This window comes from Indicator indicator, chromosome 30, assembly GCF_027791375.1.
Source record: "Indicator indicator isolate 239-I01 chromosome 30, UM_Iind_1.1, whole genome shotgun sequence".
Classification (NCBI taxonomy): Eukaryota; Metazoa; Chordata; class Aves; order Piciformes; family Indicatoridae; genus Indicator; species Indicator indicator.
The window spans coordinates 6,891,970-6,906,687 of NC_072039.1; the positions used below are offsets into that span (position 1 = coordinate 6,891,970).

The 14,718-nt window shown below is 53.9% G+C and overlaps 1 protein-coding gene across 1 annotated transcript in view; it reads right to left on the reverse strand.

The window, feature by feature from the left end:
- HIP1 (huntingtin interacting protein 1) overlaps window positions 1-13,813 on the reverse strand; it is a 42,487-nt gene extending 28,674 nt beyond the window's left edge. Inside the window, exon 1 of the mRNA XM_054394507.1 lies at window positions 13,697-13,813. Within this exon, the coding sequence (XP_054250482.1) occupies window positions 13,697-13,813 (117 nt within the window). The remainder of the gene's footprint in view (window positions 1-13,696) is intronic.
- Between the last annotated feature and the right edge of the window lie 905 nt (window positions 13,814-14,718).

Genomic DNA, 14,718 nt, shown 5'->3' on the forward strand with positions numbered 1-14,718 from the left:
GAGCTCCAGGAGGTTTTCCACTTTCTGTGGTGCCACAGGTTGCTTCTCAGCTCTCTCACCCCCCACCCCCCACTCCTCCCATCCTACAGAATCACACAGAATCACCATGGTTGGAAATCACCTCTAAGATTGGCAAGTCCAGCCATCACCTAACTCTACCAGGGCCACTACTATGCCATAGCCTTCAGCACCATATCCAGAGGGCTTTGAAATACATCCAGGGATGGTGATTCAGCCACTTGCCTGGGCAGCCTGTGCTAGGCTTTGAGGACCCTTTTGACCCAGAATGTTTTCCTAAACCTCTCCTGACGTAGCCTGAGGCCATTTCCTCTTGTCCTATCAGCTGTGACTTGTGAGAAGAGACCAACACCTACCTCTCTACAACCTCCTCTCAAGTAGCTGCAGAGAGCGATAAGGTCTCACCTCAGCCTTCTCTTCTCCAGACTGAACAACCCTAGTTCCCTCCACTGCTCCCCACACCCTTCACCAGCTTTGTTGCCTTTCTCTGGACACACTCCAGCACCTCAATGTCTCTTTTACACTGTGGTGCCCAAAGCTGAACCCAGTACTCAAGGTATGACCTCAGCAGTGCTGAGTACAATCATCTCTCTAGTCCTGCTGGCCACACTCAGCACTGAGACCTTTGTTCACCTCCCCATCTCCTGGAGAACTTCTTCCATGCACTCACGTATCATGGGCTCCCAAGAGCTGCAGGTTTGCAGCCTGTGCTCTTGCAAATGGGCAGTGGGCTCCTCTCCCTCCCACCAGAACCAGCAGGATCTCTTCTCCAGGCTGAACAACCTCAACTCTCTCATCCTGTCCTCACAGCAAAGGTAGGACCTAACTCAAACGTGACCAAGGGCTGGTGGCACTGGAGCAGGCTGGAGTTCTGCATACAGATATCCCCTTGGCATCTGCCAGGAGTTCAGAAACAAGTTTCCAGCTTCATTAAACCACAGCTGCAGTTCCCACACCCCACTCACCATCAGCCCTCCCCAGTGCCCAGGTCACCACATGATGCTGCTGGATGTAACCAGAGCTCAAGGTGTCTGCTCCCCATGTAGAGGACTGGACAGAGGAGGAACAAGGGATGCTCTCTGATGGATGCAGAACTGGAAAATAAGCTACTCCCATTCTGGGAAGTTGTGTATAAGCTTTCCTTGTGCTCTTTGAAGAGTACCAGCAGGCCACACTCCCCATGTTCCACATCTCTCCTGTCTCTGGATGCTCCTCTCTGCAGGTGATGCTCCACACAAGGAGCTCCGTGGCTTGGCTGCAAGCATCTGGCAGGCTGCCTGCTCGCTGGGTGTGGAAGGTGCCTGGGGAGCAGGCAGAGCTGGAGCAGGGATCTCTGCTGGGACACAGGGTGGAGCCTGAGGTGGAAAAAACCCCAGTGCATAAAGGAAACTCTGTTCCATGTGTTATTGCTGCCTGCCTGCCGCTTCCCGACCGGAGAGTCGCCAGCATGATTCCCTGCTGGAGGCTGCAAAATCCTTTCCCGAGATCCAAATATTAATTTTTACTCATTTTCCTTGTTCAAAAACAAACACTGCGGGCTGCAGTTCCTGCCAGCATGCCCTTCAGCTTGCCCAGCCCAAGGAGAAAGGGTTGCACTGCCCTGCCCCTGCCTCTCTGCTGTGGCTGGGGATAGGGGGTTGTGGGGGTTAGTTTCTTCTCCAAAGTAACAAGTGGTAAGAGGAGATGGCCTTGAGTTGCACCAGAGGAGGACATCAGGAAAAATTTCTTCCCCAAATAGATTGTCAGGTCCTGGAACTGGCTGCCCAGGGAAGTGGTGGAGTTCTCACCCCTGGAGGAGTTTAAAAGCTGTGTGGATGTGGTGCTGAGGGATGTGGTTTAGAGGTGACCTGGCAGTGCTGGGTTAATGGTTGGAGTTGATGATTGTAAAGGTCTCTTCCAACCAAAGTGATTCTATGAGCCTATGAACCCAGCTCCAGGTGTGTCAAACACAGCTGTGCCTGCTGGCAGGACAGGGAAAGTGGATGAGAGGCACTCAGACTGGGAACAGAGATACAGCCCCATTGGGAGGCCCTCTGGCAGCAGGAGATGTCCCTGTACTGGGAGCTACTGGTGCTCCACAGCTCACCCAGGGACACAAGCTGGGCTCAGGGAAGCTGCACCCATCACCCCATTCCCTCCTTCCTCCAGCACCATGAGCAGGATGATGCATCCTGAAGAGCAAGATGGAGTTGGGGGTGCAGTGCTTGCCCCCATGGCCACAAAGGACAGAAGAGCCCTGGACAGAGCTCTGCCAGCCCACCACAGCCTCAGCCAAGTGCAGGTCAGGGAAGCAGGGCAGCTGAAGGGCTCTGCACCCTGCCAGTTCACTAGGGCAGAGGGCAGCCCTGTCTCCACCTTGGTTCAGGAAAGCAGAGGCTCTAATCTGAGAGGGAAATCTCTGCTCTCGAAGGCAAATCACAGCATCCGGAGCGTGCACGATGCTATCACTGCCAACCACTTCCTGCCTGTCCCATGCTGGCACAGGGGCACATGGGCCACCAAAACCATGAGGCATCGGCTCTGAGACACAAAATATGTGCTCATGGCATCAGCAGCTGAGCTGGAACTGAAGCACAAGCAGGCTGCTCTTCCCAACCCTTCAGTCACCCCCATCTGATACAGCCCTCACGTCAGCAAACCAGCCACATGCAGCAACTCCTGCCTGCTCTCCCAGAGGAGCTTTCCAAGTACTTCAAACTGAACAACCTACTACAGAGATGGATTTCATCCAGGTAAGTCCCATTCCCAGCAGGCATTGATGTCACTTCAGTGCATGTGGCTGAGGCAGCCCTACTGCCTGGAAGATGCTCACACACACATGGCCCCACAGAGACCAGCTTACAACTGGCAGCCAGGACCTGAAACAGTCCCCATATGATAAAAGCTCTTGGATGGGGAGATTGCAGCCACAGAATGCCCATAAATGGTATCCAAATATCAGGGGATTAGTGGAGAAGTCTAGAGGTGATGTAGGTTAATCGTTCCCCTTGCCAGTGGGAGAGAGAAGCAGACCCACTGGGATGCCCAAGGACATCTGTGCCAGCCCTCAGGCAGCAGTAGCAGGGCAGCTGTGCCCATGTCTCTCCCCTGGCTTTACACTGCAGCCAAAATCCCAGCTGGTTTAAATGGGTTGAAAACCACAGGTTTTGTCAAACTATCCATCCTCTGCTTTTTGCCCCCATTCATTCACAGCCATGCAGCAGATGCAGCTTCACTTCCCTCCCAGCGGGCTGGAACCATGGAACGTTTTGTCTGAGCTCCATGCTCACCACCCAGCAGCTCCAGCAAATACCTGATCATTTATCCACCCCCCCAGACATTATTAAGTCTGCAGCTTCAGCCAACACTGCTGGCAGACAGGGAACTCTTCTGCCAAACCAGCCACACCCAGGTGTGAAATCTGGGGGTTAGGAAAAACACAGGCAGGGGTGAGAGACCTCATTCCCTGGGAAAGCCATCTCATGGAGGCTCAACAGCTGATGAGAGGACACTGGGAATAAGGCAAGGGAGAAAGAAGACCCAGTCTGAGTGGAAAATTGCTGGACATGGTTCCCAGCTAGGCACTTGCAGCACTGGGACTCTTCAAACTTGGACATCTCAGCTGAAAAAACAGTGAAACTGGAATGCAGGAGCAGAGAGCAGCCCTATTTCTAGCTGCCACTCCTCCCTGTGTGCTCAGCCTCCCAGACGACTCCAAAGCTCAAGGCACTTCTTTCCATGCTATAAAAAGAGCTGGAGCAGGGCTGCAGTAGCCAGGAAGACAAACAAGAGGGGAGCATGTCCTCCTGGAGGGCCAAGAGCATCTCACCAGCAGAGGAGTGAAGCCAGGAGATGGTCTTGCTCAACCCAGCTCCTCACCTAATGTCACCTTTTGAGATGCCCACTAGGAGGAAGGGCTGTGGGGCACAGCAGGAACTCAAGCTGGATGCCACCCACTGTGGTACCGGCTGTGTTGTGTCCCAAGTCATCCCACACCTCTCCCATCCCGTGCAAAGAGGAATGGTGAAGGTCCAGCTTCAAGCCCTGTTGCATGTGACCCTCCAGCCCATCAGCCCAACATGAACCTGGGTCACTGGAGCAAGGAGATGCTCTGTGCTCATGGGCAGGCACAGGTGCTTCCAGGGACATGCGTGGCAGGGACCATGGTGAGCAGAGTTGTGTCCTGGGACTACAGAGAGAATGAACTGCACCAAAATGTAGCTCCCTTCTCCCCAGGCAAGCTGCTAAAAGAGTTAAAAAAGCCTTGCCTGACACCCATTCTACATGTCCCAGCAGGACAGCGTGGATCATGGAAGTTCCAGGCAAGAGGCTGGATTTTATAATCCAGGAAACTCAGTAATGCCTTCCTTTGTCCTCTCCAGACAAGTATTTACCTCCACAGAAGCAGTCAAACCTTGCTGACTCTGTGGGAACATTTCATTCCCGTCTGTGAAGTGCACACCACCTTTCTGGCTGGGAAAACACAAGGTCCCCACCAGGTCGTGGGCTGGGAATGGTTCCACCAGAGGAGATGACTTCTTCAATGACTTCATCGACTCGTTTAATGCAGAAGTCATCATCTCCTCTGGTGGAGCTAGAACACTGTGGGCACAGAAGTCAAAGTCTTTCACTGCCTCCATTTCAGCATTGCCTTAAAGACCTTGGAAAATCTTCACACACCACTGCTCAGTGACTTTGAGAGCAGTTCTGAGGGTCGCAGAGCTGGACTGGTGTCCCACAAGGAGAAACTACAGACAGCACGCATGGTGCATGCAGTAACTATGGCTCAGGAGGAAAGGGACAGCCACATACTGGCCAGCAGGGACAGCACCAGTGTGACCTGCTGGCAAGCCCACTGAGGTGCAGATCAGTGCTTGAATCACTGGATTGCAGAGACTGCATTTAGTCCACACTTGGAGGAACAGTGACCTTCACCAGTGGCAGGTCAGGGACCTTAGGGCCACATCTTGCTTGTGTAGAGGACACAAATTGCTCTTTGTAACTATACCCAGAGCCTTCCCATGTCCAGACACCCAATCCCAGGGGAGCACTGCTTGGTGGGAGCTGCTGTCTCAGGACATGCATCATTAGGTCAGCGAAGACTTCTGCTGAGGTCTCAGCACTCAACCCATCATCTGTTTTCTGGGTTCTCAGGAGGAGGAGGGCCAGTTTCTGGTTGTCCCTTGTGTCCTGGGACAAACCCTTTACCACCCTATTTGTGCTGACAAACCCCTGTATTCCTGTTCCCTTCCATGTGGACACAATAGAAACACAACTTTGCAGCCAGCATCTGCTAACTGCAATGAAAAGCGATGCTGCGGACTCTCCAGAGAGCACTGAGCTGCTCACATGCAATAAAAGAGACAAATGGTAACAATAAAGAGGGAACCTCCAGCCTGGCCCTGCTGAGAGAAGCCTCTTCTCCCACAGGGTCCCTTTGTTTGCTGCAGCTTGTCCCCTTTCTGCATGGTAAATGTTTGCTGGGGTCCTCCTCAGCAGCAGCGCCTCAGCCAAAGGGCTGTGCTGTCCAACACAGGGCACTTGGCAAAGTGGGGGACACAGTGGAAAGCTGAGTGGTGAACACCAGACCATGGAGACACACCTGAGGAACAGAAAGCCAGATGCCAACTGCCTCTGATGGAGCATCTGAGGCAGCAGCACCAAAAACTTGCCCAGGAAGGACACAGGCTGATGCTGTTCAATTAGGATTTACTGCAGTCACACCAAGCTGGCTACCAGTCAGGCTAGGTAAAAATAGCATGGAAAATTGGGAAAGTCTTGGAATAAAGTAAGCACAGCTTCAGCAGTCTGCTCTGCAAGCCTGCTTAGCAGAGTTTTGTTAGATTGCTCAACAGCCAAGAGACAAAGAATCTTCTCCCCCTCAAGTCTCAAAGGATGGCAGATCTGGGCAACTTGAGTCCACCTCCCAACCTGAGCTTCATGACAAAGCCACAAAACCAGCCTGGTAACCCCAGCATGAGCTGCAGGAAGCTCACTGAGCTCTGGTGCTACCTGGTTTCTCAGGAACACAGCTTTTGCAGCCACCATGCTGATGCTTTTTGTGTTGGAGGGAAGAGAGAATGCAATGGTGTCCGCTGGTCTGAGCACCAAAGGCAGGAGAAGAAGGGATCAGCAAGCCAGCCCCATGGAAGGGTACAGCCTCCAAGATACTGCTGATGGACGTAGCCAACCTCAAAGCCTGCAGTGGGGACTGGGACCACCTGGGAACATCTCTGTGTGAGACTGGAAGTGGTGTTGGAAGCCATGGACAGGGCCATATCCTACAGCAAGTCACAAGACCAAGCCCATCCTTATTGGGACAACACCAACCATGACCACCACCAACCTGCACCCATGCTCTCCATTGCCATGAGACTTCTGAAGCTGCTGAAATGTCTCACCAAAAGAAGGGACTGAAATTCTGTGGTTACAAGAGAGAGCTCTGTGTGCTCAGCTGAATGAGGGTGGGGTTAGGCTGTACATGGGGAAGGAATGTTGTGTCCTGAGGGTGCTGAGACACTGGTACACCTTGCTCAGGGAAACTGTGGATTCCTGCAATTGCTCAAGGCCAGGCTGGATGAGGCTTTGAGCAACCTGATCTAGTGGGAGATGCCCCTGCCCGCGGCAGGGGGGGTGGACTAGATGAACTTTGCAAGTCTTTTCCAACCAAACCCATCCTGTGAGTCCATGATCAAATATGAAACACCTCTATATGCCTTTGAGCAAGGAACTTCACCTTCTGCATGTGGACCAGGGATCACTCAGCTTCCACCACAATTAGCTGGGAAGAGCTAACAATGTACAATGAGCCCGGCCGTGGGCTGGGGCTTGCACATCCGGGCTCCAGTCCTGGCTGTGCTGCTGGCTTCTGCTGTCACCCGGGGAACAGCCTGTCCCCAGGAAGTTTTCTTACTTGGTGACTGTGCAAAATAAATCAGCCAAGCTGGAGGCAGAGATTAAGGTCAGGATTTGGCCCTCCCTCCAGCCCTTGTGCTCCTGTGTGACCCTCTGCTCGCTGGCCCTGTGTCCTGGCTGTCCCAGCATAGGTCATGCTTGGGGGACAGTGGGGAAGGACCACATCCCTTTAAAGGACAGTGGGGTTTGGAGCTGATTCTCTGTACCCTGTGCCACAAGGCTGCCCATGAAGCCTCCTCTCCTGCCTGCACTGGGATGTCCCTGGAGCAATCCACCCTCTCAGCACCACCTGCTATGTGCTGATTATGTGTTTTTAAACATAATTATCAATATTCTTCATCAAATATTCATCAGTGCTCTTCATTTGGGAGATGAGGCTCATGCCTCAGTGCTGGATGGTGCTAGAGCAGGCAATGCTCAGCCTGGCCCCATGCTGCACCCATGGGATGATACCCCGGGAGCTGCAATGGGCATCTCCTCCCCACTCTTGGTTTCAAAATCTTCAGCCAAAATTGTCCCTCCTGGAGCTTCAGACCCTTCATTGTGGTCTGTCCAGAGGTTTTTTTTCCCCTTGGCAGAACAAGGCTGGGACCAGTCACCCCCTCCTTGTGACAGGCACCCACATCCTCCCTGCCCTTCCCCACCATTTCCCCTGGACTCAAGGGGTCACTGTCGATGTTGGCAGATGAACCACACTCAGTCCAGAGTCCTCTGATGGGGAATTTGGTAAAAATAACCTTCCTGCCTGCCTGGCTGCTTCTCCCCAGCTTTGCAGGAGGATGGAATTCAATGGGCTGAATTTCAGAGGACAAGAGCCCTTGTGCTCCTAAGTGCAGGACACCCTTGGTGGTGAGGCCTCTTCTAACTGCAAGACCACCAAATTACAACCACCCTGGCTCACATCATTTATGCTGATCTGTATTGCAACAACCAGATTTCAAAGAGCCTCTTGAAACCACCAGGGCAGCAAGTGCTGAACGAGGTGCCAAGGGTTTTTGGGGCAGCAATCTGCCCCAGCATCCCAACCTTCCCATTCAGCCTCTGGAATGATCTGGGACAAGGCACCCCCCACCCCCTTTGTCACTTGGTGGTCCAAAAGGATCACATTCCCACCTGGAGCTGCCCCCTGGAGCCAGTAGCAGAACTTCCCCCCCCCCCCAACAATAAACAGGCACCAAACCTATTTATCCTCCTGAAGCTCAGCTGCTTCTGCAGCCCATCACCACATCAAATATTTCTGCATATACTAAAAAGAAAAAACCCAAATCCCAAACCCCCTTCATCCCAGATTGCAGTAAAGAGAAAAGCAGCTCCTAATCTAGCAAAAGACAAACTATTTTCTTTCCCCTGGGGATGGAAATAAGTTCCTAAGAGGGGACTTGCTGAAAAGAGATGAGATGACTCATTTCTTCACTGCTGAAGCTATGTTCAATCCCAAGCACCTCTAATTCCCATTAAAAGCCAGGAGACCTAAAGCACTGGGGGTTCACCCAGCACACAGCACAGGAGCTCATTTTCCTGGAGATGAAAGAGCCATGAATTAATCCTCTGTATCACCTACTCCCCCAGGATGGGCTCAGCTGCCTTCAGCCCTCGCTCCCCGCAGCCAGGAGCTATTTTTTTCCTGTTCTTGCTAGTGTCAATATGTTTCTTTAAATATCTTTTCAGAGAGGCTATATATATATAGCCCCACTCTGGTGCTTTGAAAGGAGCCTCATTTCCTGTGTAAGAACTGAAGTTCTTGGCAAAGCTGCCGGTGGCTGCAGCATCTGAACCACAAAAATTGTTTTCTTCAGTAGTAAAATGGTATTTCCTCTGCTGACTGTGAGTTGTCCCAAGCTGGGTCTGGTCTGAAACCAACACAGGGCTGCTGTGATGGGAGCTGTGGTGCCATATTCCCAGTCATGCCAAGGATGAGGGAAAAGGATTCACTACATTACTAGCACTGCTTGGGCTGCAATGGTACCCAAAGGTGGCACAGCCTATGGGCAGTAAGCTGCTCTCAACCTGCATTTGGCTGTGAGAAATGTTGCTTCCCACATCAAAAGGATTTACTAAACAATACTGGGGGAGGGGAAAGGGAAAAAAAAAAAAAGCAAACAAAAAAAAAACCCCAAACCCATTTGGTCTGACATCACATTGTGCCTGATAGGTTTTCTCCTTCTTCTGCACGGTCTCTACATGCCTGGTTTTTGAGAGGGCTCCTCCAGCAGCAGAGCAGGAAAGAAAACAGCTTTTCAGCTCCTGTGAAAGGGTGGCTCATGGATGCTTGGGACCTTAAAAACCTTTCTGAGAAGATCAGAAAGGCATCAGCTGCCTTCAGCATGCTGCATCTCCCCGCTGGGAAGCTGTGGTAGTTTTAGCCTGGAGCTGTAGGGTTTGACTCCACGTCAGGGACCTCGTACGACAGGAGCAGTGATGCAGACAGATCAGCAATTGCCTTCTGCTGCAAATATGTCTTTCCAGGGTAATTTCTGAGTCATAAATTACTTTTAGTGCTGGTACAGCAGGAAGACACAGTCCTAAGGACCCCGTGTGCACACATGCAAGAGAAGGTGGTGGCTACAGGCAACCCAAGTGGTCCATGTTTCTCTTTGCTGTTCAGGGACTTTCTCAGGAAAAGAAACCAACAACAAAACAGTCAAAGAAGATGAAGTGCAAGTTTTTTATATTATCTGGAGGAATTGTAACCAAGAAGGGTCTTCTCCCAACACACCACTACCAGGACAGATCACCCATAGGACTACCCAGAGTGGGCAAGCACACAGGGATCCTGGTGGGGGCACAAAAGCTTGGTACAAGGCAGCACCATGCCTCCTGGCACAAAGCCCCAACAGACATGAGCTCTGAGGGAGAAGCACAAACCTTCTGTCCCCCTGCACAACCCCAGGCAACATCTCCCCCAGTGCTGCATAGATGTCCTCATCACTGGGCCACAGCACCACCACTAGAACAGGCAGCCCACCCTCATGGCAAAACATGGCTGGGGCATCAGAGCAACACTCAGGATGAGGGTAAACATAGGAGAGTTGTGCTGTGGTCTTTGCAGTCTAGAAGGCAACATGCAGTGACAATATACTGCTTAGCCACAGGGGCAGGATGAGCACTGCAGCTCAGCACACATCCTGCTGGGACTCCAAGGACACTTCCTCTGTTTGTCCCCTCTCCACTGTTTGGTTCCAAAAGAGGGAAGGGGTTGGTGCAGGAGCAGCTGAGCAGAATCACGCTAGGTCAGGAAGGAGAGCTTCCCACACCTTCAGCTTTCCAGGCACTAGTAGGCATCACTTCCACCACTGTGGCCTTACTGCCATATCCCTGCTGGGAATGAAGAGAAATCCCCCACAAGAGTCTGAAACACCAGTGAAGAAGCAGCACAGCCTGACACTTCACTCCTGTGTGTATCCTTCATGCCCCCCAGAAATTCAGTGTCCTTCTGACTGTTTTCACCTGCAAGACCTTGGCTTACTCAACTCTTGTTGGTCTTTGCCAAACCAGCCAAGTGAGTCAGTGCAGAACAAGATTCGCTCCTTGGCACCATCATGACACAATGACCTCCACTGAAGGACCACTGCAGTGAGGAGGAGGGGAGGGACACCCAAGGAGGGAAGATCCCAATGCACCAACCTAAAAGAGGAGGTTGTCAGACCCTCCCTGCAGAGCTCTGACACCAGGCTTGCTCCTCAGGGGCTACAACCCTTGCTACAACCAGGGGAACTTGCAGGGAGTGTGAATGCCAGACCCAGGCATCAGGTCAAATCCATTTATCTCAACATAAGGCAGTACTTTCACTTCTGGTGCTTTTTCCTCCTCCCTTGATGACTTTTCGCCTGTCCAAAGATTTATTCTGCCGAGGTTGAGGCAATGAGCAGTGGTGAATCACAGCAAGTGAAACACCAGCAAAAGGAGACAATCGTTGCGACTCCTGTCCCCTCCATGGCAGTGATGCACCCTGCATGGCTCTGCACCTGCAGGACAGCAGAACTGCAGGATTTGGTGTCTCTGTTGCCCAGCTTCCCATGAAAACTATCAGCATGGATGGCAAAAGGCTTGTGTCCAAACTAGGCAGCCTTATCTCTCTGGTCCTCACTGAGCTGCTCTTGCCCAGCAGGCAGCAAGGGTGTGGGCAGCACAGTGGCAGGGACACTGTGCTACAGCAAGTCCTCAGGTTTCTCACATTTGCATCACCAGGAAAACTGAGACACAGCCATGGGAGAAGAAAAGAGGCCACCAGGAAATTTATTCCCATCTGTCCCCAAGCCAGCAGACAGATCTTGCCAGGGCACAACCACTGTGCAATGTCATGAGCACCATGAAAGCATCCCCCCACCAGAGTTTCCCATCACCATGCAAGTGCCCCTCTCCCAGACACACCACCACCATGCAGGCATCCCATCCAACCACCAGAAAATCCCACCACAAGACCTTCCCACCACTGGGATGTCCCACCACCACCAGAACTTTGTAGGGTGCTCTTGTTTTTCCAAACTGAGTCTCAGACCACATAAATTGGGTGATGCTGAACCCAAGCAGGTGTTACTCAGGCTCACCAAAGGCCCATGTGGTCACACTTTCTGAGCTCTTTGGGTTCTTGCAGCCCAGAATCATCTTCCTGGTAAGTGCAGCACTGCTGTTAAGAGACAGGCAAGTTTGGAGGTGAGGAGGGAATGAGTCTGAACACGCAGAAATGTGGGGAAAATCTTCATTTTAAAAGCCATTGAGCAGATGAAACTTTTCTTTGTTAAACTTTGTAAAGTCACTTTACAAAAAAAATAAACAAAACAAAACCAAACCCAAAACAACTCCTGCAACAAAACCCTAAACCCACAATTTCTTAAAAAAAAAAAAACAAAAAAAAAAAAACCCCCAACAAACTCAGAAAGAGGAAGTTTGACAAAAACTGGATGACCAATGTGTGGAAGATCTGAGGGGTGCCTGGCAAGTTCCCTAAACTGGAAAGAAAATGAGACTGATGCAAAAAAAAAAAAAAAAAAAAAAATGAGAGAGTGAAAAAAAAATTAAAAAGGAGTGAGAACATGGAGCTAAACACAGAAGAACAAAAAAGCCAGGCAGGGACTGAGCTCCTACAAACACATGCTGTGTCATTTGCCTGCAGGTTGGGCAAGGATCAAACTCAGCTAGCCTGGATGTGGCAGGCAGCACAAAGCTCACAGTGCTGGCTGCCACCTGGGCCACCCCTCCAGTTCTGCCCTTTCTGGGGAGCTGTAGCTCTCGGGGAGCACATTGGAGCTCCAGGGATCCCCTGGGGTCATCGGCTGATTCAAAGGAGAAGCCAGGCAATTGCTTGTGCAAACTAGTGCTGGTTCCACCTTCAGCACTATAAATAATTGATTGTGGAGGTAACTTGAGCAAGGAAAGTAAGGAGACTCCCTGTACATAATCTTGCATCCAACCTTAAACCCTAATGTTTCCCTTTCTGCATAAAAACCCTTCAGAGCTGATCCTTAGTCTTTATCTTCATCACCAAGCCACCACCCACATGCTCTTCCTACTCTGGTCTCACCCAGATCCTTGTTCCCCTTTTACACTGCTCTCAGAATACCTGATCCTCCTGGTCACCACCTCTGCCTTTATCCTGCCTGTTTCTCTTCCTCTCCCTCAGTGGGTCAGGACAGTATCACTTCACCTTTACTTTTCATTCCTGGACAAGGAACAGGCAAGAGCTGTGCCCAGCTCCTCCTGCTGCCATCCATCCATCTTCACTCTCACTGTGGCTTATTTTGGCTGCTTCCAAGCACGTCCCTTCCCCAGATCATCAGTTCCTTCCCTGCTGCTGCCTCCCAAACTTTGCCAGCACCTTCCACTCTGCACAGGACATGGGGCTGTCACATCAAACACAGGTGAAGAGCTGAAAGGCCCCATCCAGACATTCTGGATGCTGCTAAGGAGCAAACTATGTCTGTTTTTCAACCCATTGATGCTTCCTCCTAAGAGCCACCCACAGGGGCAGTACTCATCCCATGCCCTGCCCATGCCAGGTGTCCCCAGGTGGCACGGGAGGTCTCTGTGTGGTAGCACCCAATGTGGTGGCTCACCTCCTTTGCCACAGAGCTGTGCCATGTCCTCTGCACCCAACAGAGGTAGAGGCTGACATGTCCTGAGGGTGGCTCTGAGAAGAGGAAGCAAGATGGAAGCGCAGGGTGGAGACAGCACTGGCCTTGGCACAATGCCAGGCTCTGGCTGGGGTTGGAGGCCAAGATTTCCCTGTCCCTTGCCAGCAGCCCCAGCTGGCACGGCCATGGCAGGAGCGGAGAGGAGCAGAGCGGACCAGGCTCCCCAGGTGTGCTGCTCACCAGGCTTCTGCCTCACCGCCCCCGCAGAGGAAAGGCTCAGCCACAGCCTGGGACGCCCAGGCGAGCGGCATGAAGACCCCACGTGGACCCCACCCCTTTCCCGCCATGGCCACACACTGCACGAGGGTGGGGAGGAGCCAGACAAGCCGGCCCCACCTATCAGAAGCAGCCCTGCCCACTGAAGCCGATTCAGCTCACCTGAGCCAGCCACGCCCACCTCTCACAAGCCCCACCTACCACCACAGGCCCCGCCCACTCGTACCAACAGCAGCCAATCGGACACCTCGGCACACCCCTGCCCACCAGGGTTCACCTGGGCTGACCCGCCCCCTCGCCTAAGCCCCGCCAACCCGGACAGCCCCGGCCCCGTGGGCCAGCCCCACCCAAGGGCCCCAGCTCCTGGGGCCCCGCCTCCCCTGCCGCGCACGGCAGCACCTGCCGGGCCAGCTCCGCCCCGACGCCCCGCCCCGCACCTGGGCACGCTCGAAGCTCTCCCGCTCCGCCTCCAGACCGCCGCCGCCCGCCCGCCGGCTCAGCACTTTGGGCAGCGGGTTGGACACCTGCTTCATGGAGCTGCTGACGCGGTCCATGGTCCCGCGGCTCCCGCCACTGCTCCAGCCACGCCGCGCCCTCGCCACTGCTCCCCTCCGGCGCCGCTGCTCGCTGGACCCCGCGCCATTGGCCCGCCCTCCTGCCACTCACGCGTGGGCACCCCTCTCTGACCCCGCCTGTAATCCGTTAGCCCCGCCCCAGCCACGCCCCTACGCTCTCATTTGCTATTCCCACTGCCACTCGGGAAGGGCCCCCGCAGAGGCTGGGTCCTAGCCGGCGCAGGCGGCCACCTCACACGACAGCCGTCAAGCTCACTGGTCCGGCCGGACGCCAGTCAACGCCATCTCCCGCCCCTCCGCGAAAGTCCCGCTCTCTGCCCCGCCTTCAGGGCCCACCCCTCAGCACCGCCCATCTCAGCGCCGTGGCCACGCCCGTGCCTAATCATCCTCTGATGATTGGCCTCTGCGCTTGCCACTCACATTCCGTTGCCACTCCCCTCGCCTCGCCCGTGCGCGCCGTGGCGCCCCCTGGCGGGGATGGAGGACGGGGGGGCTGGGGTGGGGGCTCAGGACAGGTTACGAAGCCCCTCGAGCATGGGTCCCAGCTGGGAAGGGCTTTGTGGTGCGCGTTCTGCTGCGGGGCTAAGCGACCCTCTGGGGTCTCGGAGGACTCAGTGCCAAAGTGCTCTGAGCTGCAGCCGCAGCCGACCCGGGTGGGCAGGGCCGGGGGCGAGGGTCCCACAGGCTCGGGCGTGCGGCCTGAGCGGCTGCCGCTGCGCTGAGGCCCTGCGCCGGGCTCCCGGACTGGCCTGGCCCCGCAGTGGGATGCGGCATCAGCACTCCCCCGCAACTTGGCCCGGAATAGAAACAGGCCGCGGGGGAGCACGGAGGCCTTCGGCCCTGCCGGCTCGCAGGCCGGGGGGGTTACGGAGGGCCCTGGATGT